Source organism: Hypomesus nipponensis, chromosome 1 (assembly GCF_054491055.1).
Source record: "Hypomesus nipponensis isolate SF chromosome 1, ASM5449105v1, whole genome shotgun sequence".
NCBI classification, from domain to species: domain Eukaryota; kingdom Metazoa; phylum Chordata; class Actinopteri; order Osmeriformes; family Osmeridae; genus Hypomesus; species Hypomesus nipponensis.
Genome location: NC_140361.1, coordinates 12867371 through 12888299, shown reverse-complemented (window position 1 = coordinate 12888299; position 20929 = coordinate 12867371). Strand labels below are relative to the sequence as shown.

Genomic DNA, 20929 nt, shown 5'->3' with positions numbered 1-20929 from the left:
TGTATTTATCTCTGTCTATCTAGCTCTGGCAATCTATCTGTATCTGGTTCTGTCAATGAATGTAGTGTCCGTAAATAGGCCCATGTCACCTCTTTATAACCTACGAATATTAGTGATGTCTGATGTCTGTGAGCCTCGCTCACAGGATTTGGAAACTCACCTTTTCTGGTAAACACATGGCTTTGGCCAGTTCCACGGTCGCCTCAGAATAAAGTTCTTGCGGGACGTCTTCTTTGGCCACATTGGTATGCACAACGAAAATAGGCATTATTGCTGTTATGATACTGAAACATAGCCAGGTAAGATGAACAGTTTACAGTTATGTTTGAAGCAACCTATTTAAATGTTGGCATGTGGGAACAGGGAAGGAGTGACGTCAGACCTGGTAAATCCACCAATCGACACCCGAGTTATGTGTTAATGTGGCAGTAATATGCAAACATGTTTCATCTTGTTTCTAGTCGGGTTTGGAAAGAATGTCAGAATCAGACTCAAAATGTGTTTTTATTTCAATCTAACTTTACACTAACACTGAAATTAATGTGGCAGGATGGTACATACAATAAACATATACAGATCATAAAACAATATGTAAGATGTAACATGTATGATGATAAGATGTAAGAAAAAATATAACATAGGTTAAAAGACTTCAGGCCTATTTAGGGACACCTGCAGGCATTGTGTGTGTGCTTGTGGAGGGAGGCAGGGGTAAAACCTGCCACGTAATTTTGTATTTATTTTAAATTTTCATATAAATGTAGTTATGGAATTTTAAGAAGTTGAAGGTGAGGTGTACAATATTTGTAAATGTTACATAAAAAATGGAAACAAATATTTTAGAATAAAGTGCCACTCAACCTCATATTATTTAAACCTAACATCAAATATTCATTTATTTAATCATGTATTCACACAATTTTGTTGTTGTTTGTCTTTGTGTCTTTGTCTGAAATAACAATCGGGCATTATCATCTTCAACACCTCCCTAGAGACATACCATGTGCCAGCCTGTCCCAAGTCCTCCACCATCATCCCTGTGACCAAAAAGCCCGGGCCAACTGGACATAATGACCACAGACCCATCGCACTGACCTCTGTAGTAATGAAGTCTTTTAAACGTCTGGCGCTGGCACACCTTAAATCCATCAAAGACCCTCTACTGGACCCCCTGCAGTTTGCGTACAGAGCCAACAGGTCTGTGGACGATGCAGTTAATATGGCCCTCCACTTCACCCTACAGCACCTTGACTCCCCAGCATCCTATGCCAGGATCCTGTTTGTGGATTTCAGCTCTGCCTTTAATACCATCATCCCCGCTCTGCTTCAGGACAAGCTCTCCCAGCTGAACGTGCCTGATTCCACCTGTCGGTGGATCACAGACTTCCTGTCTGACAGGAAGCAGTGCGTTAAGCTGGGAACACAAGTCTCTGATTCCCGGTCCATCAGCACTAGATCTCCCCAAGGCTGCGTCCTTTCTCCTCTGCTCTTCTCCCTGTACACCAACAGCTGCACCTCCAGTCATCCGTCCGTGAAACTCCTGAAGTTTGCGGACAACACTACCCTCATTGGGCTCATCTCTGGTGGAGACGAGTCTGATTATAGGTGGGAAGCGGACAACCTGGTGACCTGGTGCAGCCAGAACAACCTAGAGCTCAATGCTCTCAAGATAGTGGAGATGGTTGTGGACTTCAGGAAGAACACCCCCCCCACTCACCCCCATCCCCCTGTGTGACTCCCCAGTCAACACTATGGAGTCCTTCCGCTTCCTTGGCACTATCCTCTGCCAGGACCTCAAGTGGGAACTGAACATCAGCTCCCTCACCAAGAAAGCACAACAGAGGATGTACTTCCTGAGGCAGCTAAAGAAATTCAACCTGCCAAAGACAATGATGGTGCACTTCTACACAGCCATCATTGAGTCCATCCTGACCTCCTCCATCACCCACCCTGGACACTCTGTTTAAGTCACTCCCCTCCGGCAGAAGGCTGAGGTCCATCAGGACCAAAACCTCACGCCACACAAACAGTTTATTCCCTTCCGCTGGCCTCTCAACAAGGCCAAGAGCTCACACTGACTTTAATGACTTCATGAAAACTATTTACATTTACATGTTTATGAAAACTATTTACATTTTGCACTACATTCAATTCCTGTAATATTTGTATTTTATATTGTAGTTTATATTGTAAATTGGCAACATATATTTTATTTTATGGCAACTTATATTTTATTGTATATTTGAGTTTAATTGTATTCCACTTAGTATTGCTAGGTAATGTACCCTTAGTATAGTTTGACCACATATTAAAATTTAAGATTTAATGAGAAGCCCTCAGGAGATGAAGAATCCACAGAACAATGCTTCACAATTCCCTTTATACCCAAGAACAACTGCAATCACACCACATCTTGACCCTTATTTATCAACATATGATTAGCAATGCTACAGTAAGTACGCAATGAGGTATGTAAGCCATCAAGTAGAGACTCCGTCCAGCAACTCCATATTTTTGCATATGAGAGGTGGGGGAAGTGTGACACACAGCCACAACACAAAGCAGCATTCTTGGAAAGATAAGTAGAATAATGCAAATACTACTACTACTACTACTACTACTACTACTACTACTACTACTACTACTGCTACTGCTACTACTACTACTACTACTACTGCTACTACTAATATTAATACTACTACTTCCACACAAAAAAAACATAAAGATACATAAACATAAAGACAAATAAAGATACATACAAATTAAATACATACATATTACAAACATACAGCAATCATTTGACAGGGGTTAATCTATGCACTCTTCTTTTCCAATAGCTTTAAAGACAAGTTATATATAACATGTTGTATTGAGATTTAGTTTTTATGTCACAAACCAATGTCATTTAGACAAGGTGTCCAATTATGTATGCACGCCTCCCATCTGATAGGTGGCAGTAGTGCATTTGCCTTTGACCACCGAGAACGCTTACGCTTGTACGTTTCGGTAAGGGATTGGCGAGGTAAGATGGCGGCGCCAGAGGAGCAAGAATTATCTCAGGCGCAGACTGAGAAACTACTTCAGTTTCAGGTAGACAGACCCATTTCCCTTAACATTGCCACCTGTAACATTCCATTTACAATAAATATGCATTGTGTATGTTACACTGTTGTGTTCAAGCTAAGTCACAAATGTTAAACCTGTTTTTGCTCAGATAATTTCGATACCCCTAGCTAGGCTATCGCTAGCTATGTCAATCTAGATGGCTAAGCTAGCTAGCTACAGACAAGCTGTCAGATAGCAAGCTATATTGGAGCTACAGTGACTTGCCATATAGAAAGGAACTCCGAAATGTAGTCTAACTGCAGATTTGAGAGGCTACTAAACTTTTCCTTCACTACAATTGCTTGAAAATATATATATCGGCTAACTGGTGCTGCTAAGCACACTTAAAAATAATTTGAAGTCGTGTACATTGAGCTAATCAGCATATTTAGCGATCTGGCTAAAGTTAGTGAAGCTAGCTCTAGAGAACCTAACGCACCTGTCAAGGGAAAATGCATTGTCAGTTAGTGACTGGTTACCGTTAGACCGCTTGTCACCTCTGGTCTCTATCTTAATTCATTTGGCATTATTATCCGTATTTGAGGTTAGCTTCCTAGCTAGTGTCTTTGTAGTTGAGTCGAGTTTTGCAATAAGTCTCTTCATTTGTTCAATTAACAGGACTTGACAGGCTTGGAGTCTATGGACCAATGTCGTCGCACATTAGAACAACACAATTGGAACATAGAGGTAAAGTACCTCAAGCTTCTGACTCGCAAGCTTGGCGACAGGGCAAAGTGGACAATTAGCTGTTTGAGTCCATCCATTAATTTGTTACTGCATAGTATTTTGGGGTTAGTACCTTGTGTCGATAAATTGGTAGCTATACACTTTGTATTGCTTTAATTAGACGAATACATCCTTTGACAACTTCACACAATGCATGTACCCCTCTATTTCAGGCAGCTGTACAGGACAGACTCAACGAGCAGGAAGGAGTTCCTAGTGTGTTTAACCCTCCACCTTCCAGACCCTTACAGGTCAACACAGCAGACCACAGAGTGTACAGCTACATAGTCTCCAGACCACAACCCAGAGTACGGTCATCATATTTATCACACTTAATAATAACCACGAAACATTTACATTTTTTTTATTTTTTTTATTCAACATTGTTTCCTTCTTGCCCATCTTATCACATACTGCCTGTTTAAGGTCACATGTCCCTGACTTCTTATGACTTTATTTGAACAACTTGTTTTTCCTCGTGGGAATTTGTATTTTTCAGGGATTGCTAGGATGGAGTTATTACATGATAATGCTACCGTTCAGATTTACCTATTACACTCTTCTGGACATATTCAGGTACTAAAAAGAGGAAACATAAATCCCCCCTCCCCCCTTAAGGAAGACAAATCAATCAATCCATCCTGCACATGTTTCGAGCCACAGGACAGTGGTTATGATGTTTCCTCTTGCTAGGTTTGCTCTGCGGTTCGTCCGACCGGACCCTCGCGGCCGTGTCACGGACCCTGTGGGAGATGTCGTGTCTTTCATGCATAGTTTTGAAGAGAAGTATGGTGGAGCTCACCCGGTATTTTACCAGGGTACATATAGTCAGGTGGGTCCCCTTTTAGACCCCCTTGCACTGAACCACTGACTCAGAACAACTGACTAGAGTTACACAAACCTCAGCGTGTACTGCCGTCCATCCACTGATCAATTGATGTGCAAATCTGTTGTTTGTGGGGTTGTTGCCACTCTGTTGTTATTAATCCCTGTGGCTTGTAGGCGCTGAATGATGCCAAACGTGAGCTACGCTACCTGTTGGTGTATCTTCATGGAGAAGACCACCAGGACACGGATGAGTTCTGCCGGTGAGCATTCTCTATGTTGCATCATTGGCTACTGTTCTGGATATTCCCCCCCATTATATTTACTTATTAGCATTTTTTTTTGTATTTGTATTTTTTAAATCGATATCTCTGTGATCTATGTTTTTCTAGTTCCACGTTATGTACGGAAGAGGTCATCACCTTCCTCAATGCACGAATGCTGTTCTGGGCCTGCTCCACCAGCAAGCCTGAGGGATACAGAGGTAGCCTGATGAAAATAAATATTCTGTCTCTCTCCCTTTCTCTCTGTCACGGTGTTCATCTGGAAAAACTGTTGAATAGTATGTGGGACAGGAAACTTAATATGCTATGCTAACTCTCGTATCCTCTCAGCCACGATGTAACCTTTTGGAGGGAATGTTTAATTGAAGAGTCCTGCCCCCTGTGTTGTGTGACAGTCTCCCAGGCCCTTAGGGAGAACACCTATCCGTTCCTGGCCATGATCATGCTGAAGGACCGGAAGATGACCGTGGTGGGGAGGCTTGAAGGCCTGATCCAGCCGGAAGACCTCATCAACCAGCTGACCTTCATCATGGAGGCCAACCAAACATATCTGATGTCAGAGCGACTTGAGCGGTAGGGACTCCGGCTGAATAGACTCCACTCAGTGTGGGACTCAACCTTCAACCCTGCCCGAGGCTTCAGATTTGAACAGTCAACGTGTTTGTTACAGAGCTATGTCTTATTGCAAACCCCCTCTGTCCTGGCAGTTCAGTTTCTCTTTTTAATTCGTTTTCAGTCCTCTCTTCTTTTTTTTTTTTTATGAGCAACTGAATTAAACCTGAGAAACTGGGTTAATGGCATGGACCAATGGGAACACAGGGAACCGGCAGACACTATCCCTTTTGACGTGTTAGTTGCAATACAGTGTTTGCTAGCATTCAGAAGGATTCGTTGCAGGGATGAGAGGAACCAGACACCCTTGTTGTGTAGTGGCACCAGACGACTTTCCATAAAGTGGATGTCCGTGTGTGTGTGTGCCTGTGTCCCAGGGAGGAGAGGAACCAGACGCAGGTGCTCAGGCAGCAGCAGGACGAGGCCTACCTGGTGTCTCTGAGGGCCGACCAGGAGAAGGACCGCAAGAGGAGAGAAGAGCAGGAGCAGAAGAGGCTCGAAGAGGAGAAGGTCCAACAGACTGTCCTCGCCGAGGAGAGGAGACGAAGGGTGAGAAGGCGTTCCGTCCTTCATCTATCTCTGCTGCCAACCCGTTGTCGATGTGCAAACGGCCGACTGCTTTCGTTTCAGAACCTGGAGGAAGAGAAGGAGCGGAAGTCGGAATGCCTGCCCCAGGAGCCTCCAGTAGATGACCCAGACAGTGTCAAAATAGTGTTCAAACTGCCCAACGACACTCGAGTAGAAAGGAGATTCCTCTTCGGACAGTCTTTGACGGTGAGTTTTATGTCGGTTGGACTGAATCACAGCATTGGGTGTCGTAGAACATCATTCTTGCATGCATGAATGAGGATAGCAGTAGAGACTGGGCATGAGTCTGTGCCCCCAGCTGAAAACTGTCACTTGAACTGCTTTCTAACCCTAACCGTTTTGTTTTTGTGGTCAGGTAATATATGACTTCCTGTTCTCGTTGAAAGAAACCCCGGAGAAATTTCAGATAGTCACAAACTTCCCCCGCCGCGTGCTGCCCTGCCTCCCCACCGAGGAGCAGCCCAACCCCCCCACGCTGAAGGAGGCTGGGCTCAGCCGCTCAGAGGTCCTGTTCGTTCAGGACCTCACGGACGATTAACACCCATCGATACCTCCTCTATGTGGAACTTTTTCTTTCTTGCCCCCCTTTATGTTTTATTTCCCTTTGTAAAATCGCCATTGTACGCAAGGGATCACAGACAACAATCTTACCTGGAAGAGTGTAGGTGCCCCCACCCCCATCCAGTCCAAATTTGGTTATGTTTACAGGGTTCCCACCAACCTGGAAAGTTCTTGAATTTTAAGAAAGAAATAAATAAATATTAAAAACTTGGACTTGTAAGTCCCTCTTTGTAGGCATCAGTGTGTGTTTGGTAGGTAGTGTCCTCCCTCTACCTGCAGTAAGCAGACCTCTCTCCTTGCCAGTTTACCCCCCCCCCCCCCCCCTGGCTTAGCTGCCAGTATTTTAAGTAGTACTATTGTTTTAACATACTTACTGGACTTGAAATCCATTCTGGCCATACAATACCATACTATGATTTTGTATGAAAACATGTTTTATCTAATAATGTTTTCACTCATAAAGGCTGGACCTCCTGTTGGTCAGTCCCTAAAACACTTCCCGGGTCAATCAACTGCCGTTGGTCAAGGAGAGCAGACAAGCCAGCCCATCACTGGTCTCAGCAGATGTCCTGGTCCTAGTGTCCTAAGTGTTCAAAGAACAGTGTTGTTACAGAATGACCGCATTTAACAACCATCAAGGGGCAGTTTAACCTTTTTTTGGAAACATGTTTGCTAACATGGTGTATGTCTGTGGTGTGGGAGCCCTGGTTTGAGAGGAGGGCTAACATGACCCCCTTCACATGCCCTGTACATAGGTTAGATGTCTAAGAACAAGCCTAAAATTCACTTTTGCTTTTTATTTTATTGTGTTTTCAGTTTTTTATGCAATCAAGTTGACTATATAATGTAATTGTTATGAAACGACCAAATAAGGGTTGATTGGTATGTCAGAGAGAAGTGGGCGGCCTGCAGTTTCTTTTGAAGTTTTAAAAAAGACAAAAAGATGCCACAGCTTTTCTATGTGGCTGTATCTATAGTAACAGTACAAGTCTGCCCATAGTGTGCCTGTGGTTATTCATAGATGCCTATTTTGCCTGTCTAACAACTGAATGGGCTGGTCATGTAAAGATGTAATTTTCCAACTATAAATTAAACATTTTAAAATGTTGTGGTACTTTTCATTGATATGTCAGGACCAGCATGGTGATGCGTTTTACCTCATGTTGTGGTATTCTCACAATTTAAACATTTAACATTGAAATGCTGACATCTTTACAGTGTGCAAATAAGTTTAATAACAACCAGATAACAAAAGCCACATAAGCCGGATGTGTAAGATGGAATAGTGTAATACTGGGCCTTTTAATCAGTCCAGTATGTAGCTTTCTTCAGAGTAGTGTCCTCTCAGGGAAGCTTCATCTTCACTCCATAATCACTGACATGCTGAGATACTCGTTTTAAGGTGGAATACAATGTTTACTGTTGGTTATAAATTCTGTGACTGTAAGTGAAACTAGACAGTGATAAGTGAAACTAGACAGTAGCAGTTATGTTGGTATACACGTCATACATTTATTAGTGAACAACCCTCTCAAATCAGCCACAACAATTAAAAAAAATATGATTGCACTACTCGATAAAGCAGAACTAGCAACTTTCATTTAAAAAAAGTACAAATCTTAAAAATTTCAATCAGTATACAGATGTATATATAATACACTATAACTAGTTAGAATTATGTTGAATGCTACAAACAATAGGATTCCAATGGAATGAAAAATTCTAGCATTAATAAGAACCATTTTCCTATATATAATATATATTAGCTTTGTTTTGTTTTTTATCTTCTCCAAATACAAACATGGCAAAATGAGGTAACTGTAAATGTGCAAGTACCAAAGCAAAAATATCTTCCTAACACAGAGAACACATGCCCCCAGGCCTGTTGGCAGGTGGCTAGCCAGAAAAATCAGGATAAGACTATTAGGGGCCAGGGAGAGTAGGAACAGTATACCAGTATACAAACCACTATCCCACCACAGCAAAAAAAGAAATAAACACAAAATAGTAAAAGAATCATTGGTATCTACGGAGCAATCAATAAATCACAAGTCCTAAATAACTGGTTTTAACTGCTTATTGGAACACGATTATTTGCACCACACAAGCTGTGAGATATTTCAATAATTGGGCAACAGAAAGACTACAAGACTATTTTATTTGTTCTTTTTTAATTTAGGTTATTACTAGATATTGCCAATCCCCTCCAAACCCCTTGAGTGCTGTTTTTCTGAATAGGATGTCTAGATGTTAAAAGTACATTTACAATATTAACAGTTAGAACAAGAGGTTACTAGGCAGGTGAAAATTAGCAATACTGAAATATGTATGACAACCTTTTTTTAGAGTTTTTTTTATTATTCCCTTAAAATATGATTGTAACCGACCATGTTCAGGGGTATAAGTACAACATGCTTCAAGAATACATAAGATCCATTGCAAACTATTGCATTCCTGCAAGTGACAGTATAATACCTAAACGGAACATCTAGCACCATTTCACTATATGGCTTTTAATTAACTATAGTTGTTTCAAAGCGTGAAGGCTAATTTTCAGTCTCTGTGGCAATAACAGTAACACAAATATACTCTTAAATCCCAGTTTCTTCCTAGTTTACAAGTTCAGGCATTATTCTTGTTTTTTCCTTATAAAATTAACTTAGCGTAATAAAATCTTGTAGTCATCCAGATCGATTACAAATGTGTGCAGTACAATGCATGGCAGTAATCAGCTGAGCAGTAAGATCCAAACCCCCGAACCCAAAGCCAACTAGAGCTAAACACCAGCTGGGAGCTGGTCAGACATGCAAGAATATTGTGCACCAATAAATAGGTCTGAACCCATTTCTAGATATCTTTCACTGAAAATACACACTTTTATTTGACTTTTTTTTTTCTTTTTCATGCAAACACCTTGAGTAGTTTGGAAGAGATTTAGGTAGGATAGTGTGCACCATGGCACATTTAAAACTGGATCACAACCGCTATGTCAGAACATGTGGTTCAAGTACAAGAACACAAACAAAATGTTTAACAGGTTTGAATAATACACTTGTAATGGTTTGCAGTGTACACATTGCCTCTTTTCTGTCAATAGTCATAGCTTCTCTATTTTCAACTCATTTTTTCTAGCATGCCTGTCTTTAAATGATGTAATATCCACCACATCTGGCAAAATTGGTATTAGTTAAATTGATTACATTAAAATATCTATGGCCTGAGGAAAACAGCCAGATGTAAATACACCCCTTTCATGGCATCCTTTCCACTGTAAATTGACTGTTTTCCTTTTTTCATATATACTGAGAGGCCCTGAGTGCTTTTATATATTTTTTTCAAACTCACAATATATGCCAGTGAACAGATATGTACACATAGAATATTTCTCAAAGCTGTGGGTTTAACTAAATTTAAAATGGCTTTTTTTTCTTAAGGTGGCACAAACGTCACAAAGAGACTCACATTCGCTATAAAACATGGCAAGGTCCCTTTACACAAGAAAGCAAGTCTCTGACCCAAGGGTTGCCTCATCAGTGCTTATTGGGGCAGGAATAGAAAGGAGTCTCCTACTTATACAATACATAGGAAAACACCCCAGATTAACATGTCGACTCTCTCTCTCTCTCTCCCCCCCCCCCTCCCCCCGAACTAGATTCAGTTTTGGAAGCCTGACCAAGATGAGCCATGAGCTGGATGTACAACAGTGTATTACACTACAAAACACTCAAGCTCCCACTTTGTCACTTGAATCCCTTCCTGATCAACATAGTTACAGTCAGCTGGCATGAGCGCCGCCCAGGACTTTTAAAAGGAGTTTCAACATTCTTATGTCTTCAAAACAAGACGATTATCTAAAAACCATTCACACTGAAGCTATGCAGAAGCTTATCTTTTAAAACACCAATACCATAGCCTAAGACCTGACCAATTTGCCAGAATAAAACACATACCATACACAATGTTAGTGCTCTAATATCCTTCACTCTGTTCTCGCTAAAAGATAAAATCAATAAATAACACCATTTAAAACCAGACTCATAGAACACGTGGAAAGTGTTTTTTTCTTTTTTTTTTCTTTAAGATTAGTAATAGGTTTGTGCTTGTCAAGGTCTTGAAGGCAGGTCTGAAATATTGAAGAGTATATATATATATATATATATATATATATGTATATATATATTGAATATTTGGCTCACAAACAAAGAGAAAAAAGCCTGGTCTTCCAAAAACAGGAAGCAAATGTTCACTTTAAAACTAGTCACTCATTGCACATATTGCTTCTGCACATACCAACCACCCACCACCCCCAAGTCTTCCAACAGCAATCTGTAGGGTAACTTCTCCTCACCAATACAAAGGTGAAAACACATGCTCACCTTGAGTTCTGGATCCCTCTGGCTAAGCTAGCAGTCATTTTTTTTGTTTGCTAGTTTTTTTTTCTCCATAATCTGATAAATATGGTGGCAATGCTTGGTTAAAATATTGCTAGTCTGAATCAACAGTCCATGCAAATCCTACTGTGCTGCCCTGAATCCAGTGGTCATACAATGCATTGTCTCTATGGACAGGAAAACACACGCGCGCAAACACACACACACACACACACACACACACAACAGGGGGACAATGAGAAGGTGGATGTGGCACTTGTAGTGAGGTTTGATGACCCCAGAAAGAGGGGTACGGTCCCCTCCTCTCTTCAGGGCCGAACTGAGGGAGGACTCCCATCACATCTCCACCCTTCCCATCCCTCCATCCAAGGTTTCATTTGGGAACGTGTAGAGAGGGAGGGGAGACCACTGAAACCACAGATGCATGTCCATCCTGTGCAGTCCATAACCTCAGGCTTAAGAGAAGCAGTACTACGAACCAGAGCAAGTCATACCTTCACAAAAGCATTCGCAGATTTGAAAGAAAAAAAGAAGAAGAAAAAAAGGATAGAACTATTGAAATCATCAATACATTATTGCGAAACATACATTATTAACAAGTCACTTGGCCTGTCTCCTACGCAAACATGCATCCATGAAGGTCTGGATTCTCCTCCAGCCAGTGGAATGGCCCAGTTTCCTACAGCCATGGTGAAGTATTCCTATTATTCGTCTGCTAATTGCACAATGTGTCCAGCCCACGTCACACCACCATCATAACAATTCCCATCAATCATGAAGAGCAATCAAAACCACCACATAAAAAAAAAAAAAAAAAAACTTATAACCCCCACCCGCAAAAAATGTAAACGGAAAATAAAAACACATCATAGGTAAAATCTTTGGAATCTGCAACACGGCGGGCAGAATAGGAGGAGAATGGCCACCCCGGGACTGGAGCTGTGCAGCTTCAGCAGACAGGAGCTCTCAGGAGACAATGAAGCACAGCAGAGGTACAGTACAACAAGCTCCAAGCACAATCCTAGATTGCTTATAGTTGAGGTGGGGCAAGAGTGGTGGGATCGGGTGGCATCTCTTTTTCTCGTTGTGTTTATTTCGTTTGTTTGTTCGTGTTGTTTTTTTTTGTTGTTGCCGGAGGCCCACGGTGAGGTGGGCAGGCGCGCACCAGGCTTGTGACAACTTTCTGGTTGGGTGTGGCTTGTTCATCAAGCGCTCGGAGCCCGGCCTCACTTGGCCTCACTCGGCCTCGCGGTGCACCTCGGACGCGTCCGCTCGGCAGATTGGACAGGTGCGGTTGGTCTGGAAGGCAAGGTCATCCAGGTGAGCCTCGTAACAGCACCCGGTGGAGCGGAGTGGGGTGTGTGTGTGAGGGGGGGGGGGGGTCTGCTTACCTTTAACCATTTGTCGACACACTTGGCGTGGAACTCATGGTTGCACGGTAACACCCGGAGCAGCTGCCTACACTCAAAGTCGCTAAAGCACACAACACACCTGAGACACACACACAGGGAGAGAGAAGGACCAGTGATATAGCATGGTGACGACTGTGATATCAGAGTAGCATGTTGGGAGTGGGAGACTTAGCGGGGCTCACAGCGTTTGTTCAGACTGATGGTTCTCCAAATTAAGCCTGTAGGACGGAAGCTGCTCTATGTCGGCCTTGGTGAGTCCGCGAGGCTTGGCTTCCCCGAGCCGCTCGGCCAGGTTCAGTAGTGCCTGGGGGAGAAGACCCAGGTTAGGACGAGACCCAGCCACACACCAACACACAGCATAACCCCAGAGAGAGAGTGAGTCAGCCCCCCCCCCCCCCCCCCAACATGCAGCTTTTCAGCTCTCGGAACATTCCAGAACTGCACGAGGAGGAGCAAAGGAGTGGAGACTTGAGGCCTAATGTACCTCGTAGTTCTCCATCTCCACATCGTCCACGTCCAGGTCCAGGCTGATGGCTGGACCCACAGCAGTAGGAGGCACAGGAAGCATCGACCTGAGGGAGGACAGGGCATTGAAACACCAGCCACACAGAAGGCTCTTCAGAAGAGCAACGCACGGCTCACAATCTGGCGGAACCCTGATGATGTGGAGATAAGTTCACAGACTGTACCTGTGGCTCCAAATGCACTACTGCATGGTTGTACTGTCAAGGGTGAACATTTGGCACGAGTTGTAACGTGTGTTTGTAGGATGAAGTACTTACAGGAAGTAGGGCAGAAAGCCAGGGTAGTAGGGCGGAGGGGGCGGGGGAGGGGGCAGAGGTTGCTGCAACCGATATCTCTGGCCACTCACTCGTCGGGGCAGCATGTGAGGATATGGCTGAGGACAGACAATTGCATCAATGCAATGGAATCCACTATAGATTTGACTGGTTTTTGCTGTCACTACCAACTGTTCCTAGGTGCTTTCAGCTAGACCAACAGACATTCCTTTACAAATATATACTGGAGCCAAACGGCATGCACTGTAATGAGTCAAACATGAAGGAAAGGGGGGTCTCACCACTCCAAAGGGCAGCTCCTGGTGCAGGGGTTCCTGGGGGAGATACTGGAGAGGCAGGGAGGGAGGCATCGCTGGTGGGTGGTGGGAGGGAGGGTAAGAGAAGGTCCCTATGGGGTGCTGGTCCCCTCGTAACTCCACGTCATTCTCCCCCCTCTGGAGAGGCTGAAGAGGCACACACACACGCCAGGACTGGATATTAACCCCACGTTCTACAGAGTGCTGGGGTCCTCCCGGTGATGTTGTGTGTCTGTGTCCAGGTCGCTGTACTTACCATGCGTGGGTGCTGAGGTTGTAAAGGGAGAAACTGGCTCAGAGGAGTAAGGTGTGGTGGCTGGTGGGGGGGTACGGGGGGGCTAGGGTGCAATATAAAATGCTCACTGGAGATCAGGGGTGGGAAGGCTTGGTAAGACACTGGCAAATGCTGCATTGTGCATGCTTGGATGAGCTGGAGAGAACAAGGGGGGGGGGGGGGGTGACAAGAAGAAAACCACAAAATAATACTGTTCATTAATAGAGTTGAGGGCCAACCAACATGGAAGCCAGGAACATACTACTTTCCCCTAAACTCTCTAAGCCAGTTGAATTCACAGTTGGCCATTATGAAGCTCTCTGAACATTGCATGGCAGGTGGAAGCATGTGGTAAAGCATTATGCATCACGGAACAAAGAAATACAGGACATGTTGTTAGGCCAGCTAAATGATGGTTCACCTTTCCAACTTCCCACTGACAACAATGCATAAAGCATAAAGCCATCCAAAAATGAATAACCCTCTACACAGCATGAAGCAAGGCATGTTGACTCAGGCTAAACAAAGTAGCTGAAACTAGCTACTACTTCTCCCTAAGGGCAGTGAGATAGTGAGGCATTGGGGTGGTATGGTACGCTATGTGGATGCCCCTGACATTCACGCTCTTCCTTTTCAAACTCACTGGAGGAGGAAGGCAGCAGAGCAGAGAGAGCTGTCCGCTGAACATTACCGAGCATGCTGGGAGCTGCTGAGCGTTGCACCCTGGGATTGGCTGCCCGGCGTGGATGGGGAAACCGTGGGTTGTCACCGTGGTAACTGTGTAAGATATCGGGACAGATCCTTGGTGCATCTTTGAGGAAGAAGGAAGAAGAAAGGGGATAAAGTTATGGGAGGATGAAGCACAAAACAAAATGACTATGCATTCAATGTACTGAGGAAAAGCCCAGTGTCTCCAAGTCTCTTTTAACCAGCACCCATTTTGGTGGGGAAGGCCAGGAGGGGGGGGGGGGGGATTGTACGTCTTTTAAAAGCATGATTGCCCCTGCTTTTGTTGCTTCCTGCTTTCGGTTACCTGCTCGTGTAGATCCACCATGATGGGGTTCTGCTGAGGGGGGGGTGCGGCAGGGTGAAGCATGCGTGGTGGTGCGCTGGTGTGGCTGTACTGACTGGAGTCATCTATAGGAACCTGCTGATGTTGCTGCTGCTGCTGCTGGGAGAAGAGTGAGTGGTGGAAGTTCTCATCCTGGAGCAAGGAACTGTGAAGCACAGGTCTGTCTCGTCTACCCCACTGTTGTCTCACTGGCGGGCTGGGAGAGATGCAACACTCCTCAATTAGCATAATTGATGGGTGGCGTTTATTATGAGCATGGTTGCTGGTTCTTAAGAAGTGTGTGCTGCTCGCCTTTGGCCAAATATTCACCTTCTCCTGAGATGCACGGGAGTGTTGCAGGGGTCTCCTAGGAACCGCCTCTGGTTTAAGGGGGCTGTGGGTGGCCGCCTATTCACTGCTATTTCCCATGGTCGCATTGGTGACGTCGTGGGGACGAGTCACGCTCTAGAAAAGGAGACCAGTGGCGCTGGAGGCACTTCTGTTTGGTAACCGATTGTCTTAACCTTGTAAAATGAGGAAAACCACGTTACATCATTGAATCGCATATTTACAGTAATTTATCATCAACAAAGTGCGATCTGCTCATTTAATTTATTTAGTAGAGAATTAAATTCACCATTTACTTGGTGCTGGCTAAGGCAAACACCGATTTCTGTTGAAGTCATTACAAGCAAATTGACAAAAGGGGGCGCTGTGGTCAACTTAAACAAAAACAAGGAGGGCCATGTGCTCGGGGAAGAAACAAAGCAAGCAACAACAAAGGATGAAGAATATTAACGTTAGCTAGACTGGCAATCTAGTTAGCTCGCCACATAACGTATAGACACATGTTCTGCATAGCAAATCATAGTAAACCCTTCCAATTCCATTTTCACGTTATGTGCAAAACAAGTTATCGACTTAGCTAACCTATATGGCCTACAAGCAAAGTGAACTATTAGCTACTGTACTGTTTCTGCCCAGCAGTGAATTCAATGTTGCTTCCACTGGCGACAACCATACGCAGAACGCTAGCTGGCAAGCTGTAATTGGGTTTCATTTAAAAGGTAGCTCTAGTTAGTTAATAAATACGTTTTTAGAATCACAAGTAAACTAACGTTAACTACTCAATATGAAAATTGCAAGCCAGCTAGCCTATGTGACTCTCGCCTTCCAGCTACCAGTACACAGACATTACCAGCTGGCCATTACTAATAATCAGCAACAATAAGCCAACTTCAGCTACCTACACTTGAGAGATGAGATCGAAGTGTTGTTTTGCAATTGCCTTTTTATCCTCTTTGTCTTGGAGTTTCAGTTGCGGAGACTGACAGGCAAAGGTGGAGTGGATACTTGTCCGATGTGCTAGCTTATTTGGCTAGCACTAGCTAGAAAGACGGAGCGAGCAAGTCTATTCTAATGACAGAGCTAGCCTAACATTAGCGTTCACTAGCTATTTGTTTACATAGACTTCCGTCCTATTGGTTGGCAAATAATAAAGTCAACTTTTGCAAGCTATGTAATAGCTTTCTTCCAGTTAACAAATAAATGTTAACGTTACTTTTCAGAATGAGTAAATATTCATACATTCCGATAAAAATTTAATTGGCAACATTCCTACGCGCGTGTGGTCACTAAAAGTAAACTGCATTGTTGTGATGAAGCCACTCCTCCTCTATCCAACTAATGCGCACAACCAATCACAAGGCAGCCACTATCCCAACACAACTTGGCTATGAAGTATCTAAACAAAACTTTACAAATCATGTTTATATCTCACATCTAAAACCATTGGTTTCAATCATCATAATTGACGGGGCAATAACCCATGCAACACATGTTTTTCTAGACTTGCCTGTGTGCAACAATAAGCTACGCTGTGATACAAATAAAACAATCCAATTAGCCCATTGCAATTTAATATATGATCATTAAATATTTATAAATAATTATGATACTCATATGGTATGGTACCTATGGTACTCGTATTTAGTTTGTGACGTTTTAAAATGTGTATAGGCCTACATGTTGTGGGATGTGATACTATGAACATATTACCCTTAATTGTGGAAATAGAATACATTAAAAATAATACAGACAATGTTTCTGTTCCATTGGTGTAGGCCTAGTCTTCATATTAGTTATGCTTGATTCCAAGAAATGTTACCCAGGGTCTGCGGTACGAGGTAGTATGCAACATAAACTTGATAACCTAGCCAAACCTCTGGATCCACCAATTATGTAAAAATGAACAGCACTCGTTGTTTGCCTCGATATAGCACGGGCTTTGTCTTAAGTGACAATAGTCTAAACCCACATTGCACTTATTGAAGAAAAGGGGTTTATCTTTCTAAAGCATTATTACATGCGTATCCGGTTCGCTTCACTGGGTGAACGGTTATTCAAAGACTAATGTGAGGATCTAAGGGAATCGGTTTTACAACTTTCCGTTCTTCGTGAATGTTTGCACAATCACAATCAAATCATCAATATTTTGCACCTGCATGAGGCCTGACAATTTCCTTCACTGCAGATCACTGCAATGAGGCAGACCGAACACACTGGGACATTTTGTCTCGTGAAAATATTTAGGCCTTGCCATAAATGTGGGCCTGACTGTAGCCTACATCAGACAGTATCTGAAGATTGATGATTATTAAGAGCAAGGGGCTACTTTCTACTCTGGGCTGAATGTAAACATAACGTCGCTCTCAAGCAAGCTGCAAAACAAGGAGGGGCTGGAAAGACATGGGGGAAAAGACGAACAGCAAAGCCCAGCACGTAGCTCCAGGAATAACTGAGAACAAGCTATCAGACACTGAAAAGCTACGAAACCTGTAGAGAGGGAGAAAAAGAGTCCCGCTTCGTTACCTGATTGTTAGTAAGCAAGCATTTGATTCACTGATATTTCCCCTTGTAATCCTTCACATCTCGTTCATATATTCGGTGCGGCATTGTCGTCAGCTGTTCAAGTATGGAACATTCGGTGGGTTTCACCATTATTGTAAAGAAAGGTACAAACATGAGACTTGCTACTTCAAAAACATATTTAAAGAAAATATGATATTGTACTTCACGATAGCAAGTGTATGCGATATTAGCTACCTACTCTAGACGATTGTTTATGACTGGTAAAGCAACCGGACACTTGTTTGGAGTTTCGGCAGGAAAACGTTGTACCCCCATTTAGCTGTTATTGTGAGAGAGCGCTTCATCCTGTCAATTTTACCGTAATGACTGTATTAGGGTGATAACAGCGCCACAATGTCATGTACAAGCAGATTGCAAATTCTCAGAGGACATTCACTTTATTTTCTATATCGTTGTCAAAAAACCGTAGCGTAATTGTCTTGTTATTTTACGGAGCCTATTTGGAGATCAATCTATTATCACCTATTATCGTTTGTTCAATTTTTACAATTCAACACAGTTTCATCACAGATATTTCATATACTAAATTAAAAAATGCAACAAAATACAGCACATGAGAAAATAAATCAGTTGTTGGTTATTTGAATTAAAAATAATAATTAAAAAAACGAATAAAAGGTGTCTTTGCTTCCCTCTAGCGGGAATGTTTTAAACTTTTCTTTGAATAAAGGTGAATAATCGGCCTTTATATCAGATAATTAAAGTGTATTTTTCGCCATCACATTGGTTTTATTCGCCATGAAAGTTTGCACAGACAATGAATTTGATTTGGTAGGAAGGTGCATACATTAAACATATAGGAATCTTAAATTAAAATACGAGGACTAACTATACTAAGGGTACATAATTAGCAATACTAAGTGGAACACAAATGTAAGTATAATATACAATAAAATATAAAATAAAATACCACCTCCACTTGACCTGAAATTAGCTGCTTGTATAGGCCTACAATAAATAGATATAACAAAATGATTCCTCAGTTTCCATCAGTTACACCTGACCCCTCCCATCATATATCTGAGATAGGCTGGTGTTGGCAACAGAAGCCATGACATTTCTATTTTACAGTAGTTGGAGACATGCATAAAACCAAGTAACAACTTAAATGATAAGATAATACCACAGTGGAGGAATGACAACAATTCTGAAAGTCTGTTTGGTATAGACCTTTTTCGTATATACAGTATACAGATTTAAAAAAAAAAAACACCAACAGAAAATCTGAGAATCAAATAAAAAAATAAAAAAAATAATGATGTGTGTGTATTTGGGGGAAAGTAGTTTGATTACTGTTTAAAAGTGAACCAAATATTAAATGATGTCACTACAGGAGTGGTTCACAGGCTGTAATTATGGTTTGTATAAGTGGGTCTTATGGTGTGGACCTTTGGTCTGCAGAATGGCGGGTCACTGTTGCCTGTCATAAAATGACAACAGTCAACAAAACAACAATGAAGTTGCCTGTCTTTTGGCTCAGGAATGGATATTACCTCAAAGCTTAAAATGGCACGGCGTACACATTTAACAAATCAGCTGGAAATCACATCTTGGTCAATGAAGTCTGTATATATATATATATATTTTTTTTTTGAGTCTTTGTTTCTGTTTACCGGAAAATGAGTGTTGACTGCCCATACTCTTTTATTTCCAGGCACCACCCATGTTCACACTGAGGGGAGTGGCAGGATGTGTCAGGAGCCAAAGTCTAATAGGATAAGATTAGACATGACAGTATTGGCAGTTCCTCTAAAACACTATAAGATCAGAATGGGTTTGTTAGCAATGGGGTAGCAGTCACAATCTTTCCCAACATTTTGACATTGCATGCCTTTTTTATTTTATTTTACACATTGACCTGTGGTTGAAATTTTTAGGGTGATATGTTTTGGTAGTACCCAGTACCTGGTACGTACTTCCTGTAGTTGTTGAGCGAGCCACATTACAGAAGGATGATCTCTCCCAAAGCGTCAACAAACAAACTTATTTTCTCTAAGCTCCTCTCAAAGCCATTAGTCTTAATAGGATGATTGACCTATAAGTACAAGTGGACTCGCATGGTACTTAGCATCATCTCTAGAATTTGACCCCCAAGGTCAACACAGTTTTCCCTTGACCTGCAAAGTTATTTTCTCTCATTAAACTCTGGTAATTTAAACTCATACAACTATTTAAATGTTTCATTTTTAATTTGGAAACATCTAATTTGTCGGAATAGAGCTAATTTATTAGTGTGCACCCACACAATACATTTACTTTGTTACATTTACATTTAGTAGACGCTTTTATCCAGAGCGACTTACAGTAAGTACAGGGACATTCCCCCCGAGGCAAGTAGGGTGAAGTGCCTTGCCCAAGAACACACTGTCATTTTGGCTTGGCCAGGAATCGATCCAGCAACCTTCAGATTACTAGCCCGATTCCCTAACCCCTCAGCCACCTGACTCTTTGTTGCAATTGATCAGACCAACTGAAATCGTGTTAGTCCTCAGATTAGCCAAAGGTGGATACCTATTTCCATAGTTGAACTGACTCCTCTCAGAAGTAAACCGAGGGGTTCATCACCTAATATTGTCTGTGTTCAATACTGTACATTTGGTCTGGAGACATTGTTGTCCTCCCTCGCCACAAAAAATGTGTCCAGCATCGCTTTTGTTTCAAAGAGAATTTCTGGCAATGAGCACAGGACAGTGCAGAGGATAATCCTTTGTGTGGCTCATGTTAATTATGAGGAGAGGTGAAAGAGGGAAAGGGGGTTTATGGGGGAAAGCTCATTAGTGTGGTAGGAGGGTCTTTACCAGTTGAGAGAGAGATAGTGGCCTGCTTGGTAGCCATTCAGTCTGTAGGATTTTTCATGACCCATTATGTTCTCAAACTGGATGTAAACACCACCCAGGGACAATGGAAACAACTCTTCAGACAAAAGAGGACTCCTACTCATCCTGGTGCACTGGTATGTGCCTGGACTATGGACCAGGGTAACATGACATGGCAAACAAACAGCTAGTGTCTTAGTGAAGGGTTATGAGTAGGGACTCATCCTCCCTGTACACCCATGGATACCTTTGAAATC

General features: G+C 42.6%; 2 protein-coding genes and 1 pseudogene across 5 annotated transcripts; 2 read left to right on the top strand and 1 right to left on the bottom strand.

The window, feature by feature from the left end:
* The first annotated feature begins 958 nt into the window (after positions 1-958).
* On the top strand, positions 959-1599 carry LOC146302623 (uncharacterized; annotated as a pseudogene).
* Positions 1600-2898: 1299 nt separating this feature from the next.
* On the top strand, positions 2899-7809 carry faf2 (Fas associated factor family member 2). Its single transcript, XM_084695388.1, has 11 exons — positions 2899-3090; positions 3724-3792; positions 4005-4139; positions 4331-4407; positions 4525-4663; positions 4834-4919; positions 5049-5140; positions 5336-5513; positions 5930-6101; positions 6183-6326; positions 6496-7809. Exons 1-11 carry the CDS (start codon positions 2899-2901, stop codon positions 6676-6678), a joined length of 1467 nt encoding a protein of 488 aa, XP_084551514.1. The 3' UTR covers positions 6679-7809.
* Positions 7810-7912: 103 nt separating this feature from the next.
* Positions 7913-18102, bottom strand: rnf44 (ring finger protein 44). 4 transcript variants are annotated; one of them, XM_084695379.1, is made up of 12 exons: positions 18035-18102; positions 17797-17889; positions 15256-15449; positions 14908-15142; positions 14518-14685; positions 13857-14030; positions 13586-13747; positions 13287-13402; positions 12989-13076; positions 12687-12808; positions 12484-12583; positions 7913-12391 (listed from the first exon to the last, which is right to left on the bottom strand). In XM_084695379.1, the coding sequence occupies exons 3-12, from the start codon at positions 15360-15362 to the stop codon at positions 12329-12331; spliced, it is 1335 nt and encodes a 444-aa protein (XP_084551505.1). In that variant the 5' UTR covers positions 15363-15449; positions 17797-17889; positions 18035-18102; the 3' UTR covers positions 7913-12328. The 4 variants fall into 4 exon arrangements, with proteins under 4 accessions (XP_084551505.1, XP_084551506.1, XP_084551504.1 ...); XM_084695380.1 differs by lacking the exons at positions 17797-17889; positions 18035-18102 and adding an exon at positions 16172-16648; XM_084695378.1 differs by lacking the exons at positions 17797-17889; positions 18035-18102 and adding an exon at positions 16176-16641.
* Positions 18103-20929: the final 2827 nt, after the last annotated feature.